This window comes from Stylophora pistillata, chromosome 12 (genome assembly GCF_964205215.1).
Source record: "Stylophora pistillata chromosome 12, jaStyPist1.2, whole genome shotgun sequence".
Lineage (NCBI taxonomy): Eukaryota > Metazoa > Cnidaria > Anthozoa > Scleractinia > Pocilloporidae > Stylophora > Stylophora pistillata.
In genome coordinates, this window is record NC_142530.1 from 9,358,013 (window position 1) to 9,367,500 (window position 9,488).

Here is a 9,488-nt window from a genome sequence, read left to right on the forward strand (position 1 = left end):
TTTCTGTTCTTTTACTATCTCATGTATGCCCAGACCAAAAGATTTTGAAAACCACAAGGCAGTGTTGGCTCTAGAGAGAGATGTTTTCAGTGTTCTTGATTTCTTCGTAACATCAGCAATGTCCTTGCCTTTATTCAATGGGCTTTTTTCTAAACAAGCAACATATTTCAAGAGCTCATCATTTTTCTGTTCCAGTTCAACAATTGTGTTCTCTTTCTCTTTAATTGCTTGGCACATCTCACTGTATAGTTTCTTTATCTCCTCTTGAAGGTTTGAATAACGTTTCCTCCATTCTTCCATCTAGAGCTCAGAAAGAGCTTTTTTTCATGAATTTCAGTAAACATGATCACATTTGTCTTCGATTGACTTGACTAGTAAACCCGCGCAATGCCTAGTTTTTGCGCTCTTGTTTTGTTTGGTTATGTAAGACTACTCGAGCATTTTTGTTCATAAAAGGAAAATTCTATGGCTACAATGTATCGATGTTATCTTATAAAACAAATGGTAAACACCACAGCGTACACTATTGAGTTATGGATGCACTTGGGAGGTTTCCTAAGCACTCGGGAAGCTGGAGTCGCTCTCAGCTTCGCCTCCCGCGACTCTCGCGCTTCTTTCGTGCTTAGCAACCTCCCGCGTGCATCCATAATTCAATAGTGTACGCTGCGATGTTTACCATTTCTTAATTCGTGGAGCTGCAAGGTAGGTACTCTAACTCACTCTACCTAAGCGTCATATTAGTAGTCCTGGCGCGGTTAGTTAAACCAATTCGAATGGATAGTCAATCAAGCACAGTTGGATTCAATTCATTGATTGAATTGGATTTCGTTCGCTCACAGTTCGATGAATGAAAGGCTGCAAACTGTTTTCAAGCGTGAGAGTTTGTTACATACTAGATCAAAGTTTGAATTTGTCAAGTTTTACACGTTCAAAGGACTAGGATCAATTATTTCAAGCCAAATTAGAACTTGTATCTTCGCTTGTACAACCAACACTACATAATGACATCTACAAGAATGTGTTCATCTTCAAAGAACAACTGAATGGAAGATGTTCGATAAGAATCATTTCTATTTGAATTTTTTTTTGAGTGTTTAGGTTATTGATGAAGTAATCTGTGTTGATGTTGTAGTTCCTGGAATAATATTTCATATGATCCCCACTCAGCCTCTTTTGGGTCTTGATTGACCCCATCTTGAGGTTAATATCTATAGAGGGTCCCCTGTACTTTTTACGTGAAGCGTGACTGAGCGATTATTTTTTCTCGTGAATTGTGATTTTATGTTTTTTATTCGTGAACTGTGAGTAAAGATGATATCTTTTCATGTTCAGGTAAACAAATTTTTCTATTTAAACGTGACCTGTTAATAAAAAGCTAAGTTAAATGTGATTCGTGGACCATTTTGTTTTGTGCGATAAATTTCTAGCTATTTTATTGTTTTGAAAATGTATGCATTAATGTCGAATGGCTCTGGTAGGTTTTGATCAGGGTTTTGACAGTACGTGGACTTCATATAAATTGATAAAAGTTATAAAACAGACCACGAGTGGTTCTTGAACAAATAAGATATGATGTCCTCTCTGGTCAAGACTACTCACTAGAAAGAGTAAAGTATTTAATCAACGCAATTGTCTTGAATTTTGCTTTAATAGGAAAGACTTTTGGATAGTATTTGTGATGCATGAGAAAGCAAAATATTTTTACATTACTGAGTTTTACAAAGGAGTATAGCAGACCCTCTCTGTAGATGTCTGGGATGGTTGTAGCAAAAAAGAAGAAACTTGAAAACAAAGACTAAGAAACGAAAGCCCCTTTCTTTTCTTTGTATAACAAGATCTTGTTATGGTTTCATGGCAAAAATATCCAAATCCAATTTTAATCTTTCAAATTGTGACAAAACATGCAATGTAATTAAAAAACGTTTTTTTAATTATATTGCAATGGAAGACCCACAAACAAACACCCCTAATTGTCAAAATAACATGCCAACATGAAAACAGAGTTCAGTGGGAAAAAATGAGGGAAATAAAGGAAATACATTTGAATCCCGATACAGTCCAAGGTTTAAATGACAATGATGTCAGGCTTGATTGAATCAGCAATTAAAATGTCTTTATCTATATTACCTGACTATGTTCAATTTCTTGTTTTGAAGTTTGTGAGGAAAGGCAAGTAGAGTAAAAATGAGGCATAGCAAAAGAAGGAGTGGACTCAAATGTGCCAATACTGACACCTGCTTTCACTCAAAAAGAAATCAGACAACACATTTTGGAACTCTCAGAGATGAAAGGCCTTACAAATGTACACAATGTGAGAAGAACTTCAAAAATCAAAAAGCGTTAAACCAACACCACAGGGTTCATAGCGATGAGAAACCTTATCAATGTATACAGTGTGAGAAAAACTTCAAGCAACAACAGGGGTTACATCAACACCTCAGCATTCATAGTGACGAGAAACCTTATCAATGTACACAGTGTGAGAAGAGCTTCAAGCATCAACGCTTGTTACGTCAACACACCAGGGTTCATAGTGGTGACAAACCCTACAAATGTATTCATTGTGACAAAACATTTAATCGATCAGGAAATTTGCAAAGACACTTCAGAGTTCACAGTGGTGAGAAACCTTACAAGTGTTCTCATTGTGACAAATGCTTTACTCAAAATTGGAGCCTGACAGTGCATAACAGATCATACCATGGAAATTGGCCTCACAAGTGCAGCTATTGCAGCAAAGGGTTTGAGGATCAGAGGAGCTTAAAGAGACACAAGTGTAGACAACTATCTTTGGATAGAGAGAAATTCACTTGTTGGATGTGTGGTGAATTTTGTCACAATTGTTGTGGCATACTTCACCACATGTATGAACATGGTATGAAAAAAGAGTAAACAGATATTTTTCTGATCATTCTGGAGCAAAAGTGTTATTGAGGGTTGAGGTCTCTTCTGGTTAAGTCCAGCCCTTGGATAACCTTGATAATGTGTGCTGAAGAATCTAGTGGTTTACTTTTACTTTTGGAACTGAGAAGTAAATAATCATGTTGCAATTGAGTTTGTTGTTATTTTATTACTGTACTTAGATCATGGCATTTTTATTAGTAGCACTATAATTTAGCATTTATATGATGTTCATGTGTTCTTCAACTGCTTAGTTTAGTCACTTTGTTGAGTAGTAATTAACCGTAAGAATATTACTGATGTGTGGAATTTTACCATGTACTCAGTGACAGCATGTTTTGCCTAAATTCTTTTCTCTTTTAAATGATGATTGTAAATTCACTCAGTTTTTGCATGCTACTCTTTTAGGTTTAGCTGAATTTCTAAATTCAAAACTTGCTTGTATCTGTTTAAACTACATACTCTATTATCACCTCAAACTAATATTATTTGTTTCTCTTTTTTTGGTGTAAACAAATCGGATCATGTTTCTGTAGGTACTCTTGACTGGTATATCCACCAATGTCGATATCACCAATGTCGATCAACACTTTGTTGACACTTGGTCAATAGTCAGCTGATAGTCTGCTTATACTAGTTTTACACTCATCAATATTCAGTTGATACTTGGTCAATACTCAGTTAAGACTAAGTTGATAGTCGGTCAATGTATGGGTGGAGATTATCAACATCAAAATTGATTGAGAAAAATGAAGTCAAGTTTAACCTGTAATACTAATTGCCTGAGGGGAATTCTTGGAGTGATGCCAATGTACCCTGGTAGCTCCACAAGGGAGGTGCTTGAGGGCTCTGTAACTCTGTAAATAATAAAGCAAATAAACTTCAACCTCTATATAGTGTTTGTTTGTGTTACTTTTATTTTGTTCTTTGATAGCAATTTTAGGTCATTTGGTTGAGTTTTAGCTGAGCTCGACTCATCACTGTAATGCCTGCACTAAGAAGAATTAGAATGGGATGAGAACTCTGCTAATGCTCAATGAAATGGCTTGAAAATCATTACCAGAGAACGAAAATAACACAAACAACAGTATCTGAAAGCTAAAGTTTATTTGCTTAAATTCACAACCCAGTTGGGGGTAACTGCGTCTTTATAAGACCATACGCGATGCTTACCAGAACAGGAGGGGTAGATAGAGGAGAGAGAAAAAAAGAATTTACAGTATAACATTGATTCCTCACTGATCGTGAAGGGAATACTTACTAAAATTGCACCAGTTTGCTTATACTTGCCGGGTGTGGCATAGAATTTCCACTGCGGTATTTATTTGTGATATACAAGTCCATCACTCGTTTATTATTTACGGAGTAACAGCGATGTGTCGAAAACGAAGACCTAAGACCCACTGGTCTAAAGCGAAGACCCATTGTTTCAAAACCCCCTTTTTTTAAGGAAAGGCTATACACTAAGCTAAAATGCTCTCATTTCTGCGGTGCATAACTCGAATTGTTATCTCAGCGTGCGACTGACTTGACAATTACGTTATCTCAGTTGGTACAACACATGTCAAATTGTGTAATGCAATTAAATTCTAAGAATATAGAAATATACGTTTTAGTGACGATTTTGGTATATTTTGTCACGAATATTCTATTTTTCAAATGCATATTGAGCAAATTACGATGAGGCAACTTCATTACTTTGCTACACTGTCTGTATCACTTAAAGGCATAAAGGTCAACTGTGCATGACTGGCTAATTTATTCACCACAGGCTACAAGGATGATCTCACACCACTAGTGGCCAAAACAGCAAAACTACCGCTAGTGGCCAAAATGGCAAAAGTGCAACTAGTGGCTAGAATGGCAAAACGGTCACCTGTGGCCAAAATGGCAAAATTGCCACCAGTGGCTAAAATGGCAAAACTGCCAGTAGTGGCCAAAATGGCAAAAACTGCCCCTAATGGCTAAAATGGCAAAACTGCCACCAGTGGTCAAAATGGCAAAACTGCCACTAGTGGCTGAAATAGAAAAACTGCCATTAGTGGCCAAAATGGCAAAAGTGCAATTAGTGGCTGAAATGGCAAAACAGTCACCTGTGGCCAAAATGGCAAAACTGCCACTAGTGGCTAAAGTGGCAAAACACTCACTTGTGGCCAAAATGGCAAAACTACCACTAGTGGCCAAAATGGCAAAACTGTCACTAATGGCCAAATGGTAAAATTGCCACTAGTAACTAAAATGAAAAAATTGCCACTATTGGCTAAAAGGGCAGAACTGCCACTAGTGGCCAAAATGGTAAAACTGCCAGTAGTGGAAAAATTGGGAAAACTACCACTAGTGTCTAACATGGATGGCAAAACTGCCACTAGTGGCGAAATTGGCAAAACTGCCAGCAGTGCTGGAGTTGGCAAAACTGCTGTGACTAGTAGCGAAAATAGCAAGAGTGCAACTAGTGGCTAAAACGGCAAAACAGTCACGCATGCCCAAATTGGTAAAACTGCCACTAGTGGCCAAAATTGCAAAACTACCGGTGGTGGTTAAAATGGCTAAACTTCCATTAGTGGCCAAAATGATAAAACTGCCACAAGTGGCTAAAATGGCAAAACTGCCACAAGTGGCTAAAATGGCAATTTGATTTTTGGAATTAAACCTCTAAATTATTCTCTAAACATTCCAATATGATTACGATGAGACACAAGTTTGGGCCAGAAAAATTTCATTTAATTGTAGAATATTAAAATCCCCCTGGGACGGGCGGGAGGGAAACAAAAACAAGGATACAACGAAGAGGCTAACGAAAGCGACAACTAGCACGGGCGAGATAACCACGTGCAATGAACGAAACTTGATCGTGCTAGATTGTGGTTGCGTAATAACACTAACAATAATTAAAGTGCACCTAAATCCAAACATTTTTTTTTCGCTTAACGAAATAAGCGTATTTTTTGGAGTATTTCTGTGCAAACTTTTTTATTTGCTCAAATCTTCAATTGTCTGTGCCCAGGCAAAATACGGGCAATCGGCCGCCATCTCTCCTCGGCGGAGACTATGCGGGGAGAGACTCGTGGCATCTAAGCCGACGGCCGTGATGGTTTCTTTGAGAAAGCTGGAGAAAAGGGATAATGTGACGGGCTGAAACATGTGCCCCCGAGGTACGCAGAAAAACGGCAAGTTGGCATCAGCTGGCACCAATTGGAAATTAATGATAAAACTGCCACAAGTGGCTAAAATGGCAAAACTGCCAGTAGTGGCCAAAATGACAAAAACTGCTGCTAATGGCTAAAATGGCAAAACTGCCACCAGTGGTCAAAATGGCAAAACTGCGACTAGTGGCTGTAATGGAAAAACTGCCACTAGTGGCTAAAATGGCAAAAACTGCCACCAGTGGTTGAAATGGCAAAACTACCACCCAGTGGCCAGAATAGCAAAACTGGAAGCAGTGGCAAAATTGGCAAAACTGCCACTCATGGCTTAAATAACAAAACTGCCACAAGTGGCCAAGGTGGCAAAACTGCCACTAGTGGCCAAAATGGAAAAACTGCCACTAGTGACTGAAATGGCAAAACTGCCACTACTGGCCAAAATGGCAAAAACTGCCACTAGTGGCTGAAATGGCAAAACTACCACCCAGTGGCCAGAATGGCAAAACGACAGCAGTGGACAAATTGGCAAAACTGCCACCCATGGTTTAAATGACAAAACTGCCACAAGTGGCCAAAATGGCAAAACTGCCACTAGTGGCCAAAATGGAAAAACTGCCAGTAGTGACTACAATGGGAAAACTACAAGTAGTGGCCAAAATGGCAAAACAGCCACAAGTGGCCAAAATGGCAAAACTGTCACTAGTGGCTAAAATGGCAAAACTGCTACTAGTGGCCAAAATGGCAAAACTGTTACTAGTGACTAAAACGGGAAAACTGCCACAAGTCATCAAAATGGCAAAACTGACACTAGTAGCTAAAATGGGAAAACTGCCACAAGTGGCCAAAATGGCAAAACTGGCACTAGTGGCTAACATGAAAAAACTGCCACAAGTGGCCAAAATGGCAAAACTGTCAGTAGCGGCTAAAATGGGGAAACTGCCGCTAGTGGCCAAAATGGCAAAACTGCCACTAGTGGCTAAAATGGCAAAAGTGTCACTTGTGGCTTAAATGGGTAAACTGCTACAAGTGGCCAAAATTGCAAAACTGCCATTAGTGGCTAAAACGGGAAAACAGCCACTTGTGGCCAAAATGGTAAAACTGCCAGTAGGGGCCAAAGTGGCAAAATTGGCAATGGTGGCGAAATGGCAAAACTGCCCCTTGTTGGGAATTTGGGAAAACTGCTACTAGTGGATAAGATGGCCAAAGTTGCAAAAGTGCATTTTTGCGCTGGTGTAGCTGGCTATTGCATTTAAAAGAGGAATAAGTTGATGTGTACTTTATTCATTCTCATTTCTGGACCGCTCTCAGGTCAATGGCCTTTCGTTAGGTGCGTAATATTGAGTGATTTCTGGTGCCCTTCTGCTAGGTGCCCTTCAACCCGCCGACTGGATGTTCCTTTCCATAGTGGATCTGTACAACCTGGCAATAAGTATGTGAGCATTCATCAACGTTCGCAGTTGTGTGTTATGCTGAATTGTAACTTTCGGCTCTTTGGGGAAATGTGCAGATGCAAAAGTTTAAACAAATGACGATATCACGAGCTCATTATGTGGCGATGTGAGCTGTTTGCGCTTCTCTCCGCCTTTTCACGATACAGATATTCTTGGCTAAGTGTCCCTGGTGTGCAATACGCTCTGAATTTTGTGGAGCTATGCTGTCAAATTCTGTGTAGAATTGCGCGCCATCTTTTCAGCCGAGGTAAGACGGAAATCAATTTGTACAGGTAATCACATGATTTCGAGTGCAATTTAGAATAAATAAGCACGAGTAAATGTTTTCAAAGACTAACAAAATTGCATGAGCCCGTAGGGCGAGTGCAATTTGTGGTCTTTGAAAAAATTTAGAAGTGCTTATTTATTCCAAATTGCACGAGAAAGTCATGTGATTATCTATTAATAATATACATGAAAAAATATGAGGCAGCTTCTCATAACTACGCAGAAGAAGAGCGCGCGCATCACGTGCAAAAATAATTTATTCAAACCCTAAAAGTGACATTGACCTTCACATTGACCTTGACATTGATATTGACCAATCATTCTGACCAATCAGAATGTCTGGTTTGTTTCTTTCTTTGCACTGAATTAACTCTCTTCTGCACTGAATTAACTCTCTTCTGCATTGAATTAACTGAAAACTGCATTCATCTTCACCAATCAGAACTGAGAAATTCTTTCATGTATATTATTATGACTGAAAAACTCGCGTTTTCCCGCCCGCACCAGGTATGCAATTCGTGGGGGAGAGGGAAGGGTGCGTAATATGTTGCTTGTCAGTTTGCATCGCTGCCATTTCTATAATAGTTTTAGTTTTACGATACTCTGAATTGAAATAACGAGTATGGTTCTAACAAAACAAAGCCCAAATACCTTGGAATGTAATACACAGTTGATAGATTAATTTTGTAGTACTTGAACAATCAATACTCGTTGGGCAGATGTATAGGAACCGTTTTATTTTATGCAAACCGAAGACCAAAACTATGAAATGGTTCCATTTAAGACTCGGATGACATTCCTTCTGTGAATTGAATTGTTTGTCGATTTATTCTGTCAGTGAAATGAGGGGCGAGAGCATCGGTACCATCTCAGGCTCTGGAGTTCCCATAGAAACCAATACACTTTAACTGGTTCTCTTGCTTGAGGAATGGCGGCCCTCCTGTCTATGTCACGTTACCATGGCATCAAGAATAGCCAGGCTCATGTGCATTTTCTTGACAGGTTAGATTTGCTGGCAGCACTTCGTGTCTCTTACGATGTTTTAGTGTCACGCAAGTCACTTCGGTCACGCCTACTCTGAACAAAGTAAGCTGATTTTTTTGAACAGAGAAATGTTTGAAGTAAATTTGAGTGCAGAATGGATTGTGCACAAGCTGTAAGTTCATGTTTTAACGGTTGAGGAATTTTGGTGGACTGCACACGCGATGCGATCGTTGCAGCAGCCTTTATTCGATTGCTTTATAGAGTTTTAGAGGTTGACAGCTGATATAAGGAAATAGAGGACTGGAAGAGTGTATGCATGGGCTAGTCAATCCTTGGGTTTCACCCACGTGACCAATACCTTAGCAACGGTTACTATCCGCCATCTTGGTGTCCCTCGAGCGTAAACAAACCGTATCTAACGAAGAGTTCATGTGAGAAAGAAGGGATGGTTTTATGCATTATTGTTCGCTGTTCGAGCAAAAGTGGAAGGCATAAAGACTAAGGATTTTTTCGTATAATAATTTAATAATTTTATTATTTCTATAGCGCAAAATTCATTATATATATGATCTAATGCGCTATACCTAAGATCATCACAAATCAAGGGGAAGAACAAAAGGAACTAGAAGTTGTTGTATTGTTCGAGGCTTGCGGCTGTTGTAGATCCTCGATTTTTTGGTCGAGCTTTTCTTTGAGCTTCTTAGCCGATGAGAAATCGATGTCTTTAGCCCTCGCATACGGC

General features: G+C 39.2%; 2 protein-coding genes across 4 annotated transcripts in view; both read left to right on the forward strand.

Moving 5' to 3' along the window:
• The first annotated feature begins 644 nt into the window (after window positions 1–644).
• Window positions 645–3,793, forward strand: LOC111328533 (uncharacterized). Its single transcript, XM_088741977.1, has 2 exons — window positions 645–702; window positions 2,157–3,793. The coding sequence occupies exon 2, from the start codon at window positions 2,185–2,187 to the stop codon at window positions 2,890–2,892; it is 708 nt and encodes a 235-aa protein (XP_088598103.1). The 5' UTR covers window positions 645–702; window positions 2,157–2,184; the 3' UTR covers window positions 2,893–3,793.
• A 3,744-nt stretch (window positions 3,794–7,537) lies between these two features.
• LOC111328539 (RNA polymerase II-associated protein 1-like) overlaps window positions 7,538–9,488 on the forward strand; it is a 10,367-nt gene continuing 8,416 nt past the window's right edge. For all 3 annotated transcript variants that reach the window (XR_015994292.1, XR_015994293.1, XM_088741991.1), the window contains exons 1-2: window positions 7,538–7,742; window positions 8,601–8,764. Coding sequence is in view for 1 of the 3 variants with exons in the window: in XM_088741991.1 (XP_088598117.1) it covers window positions 8,722–8,764 (43 nt within the window). In the remaining 2 variants the exon portion in view is untranslated. The remainder of the gene's footprint in view (window positions 7,743–8,600; window positions 8,765–9,488) is intronic.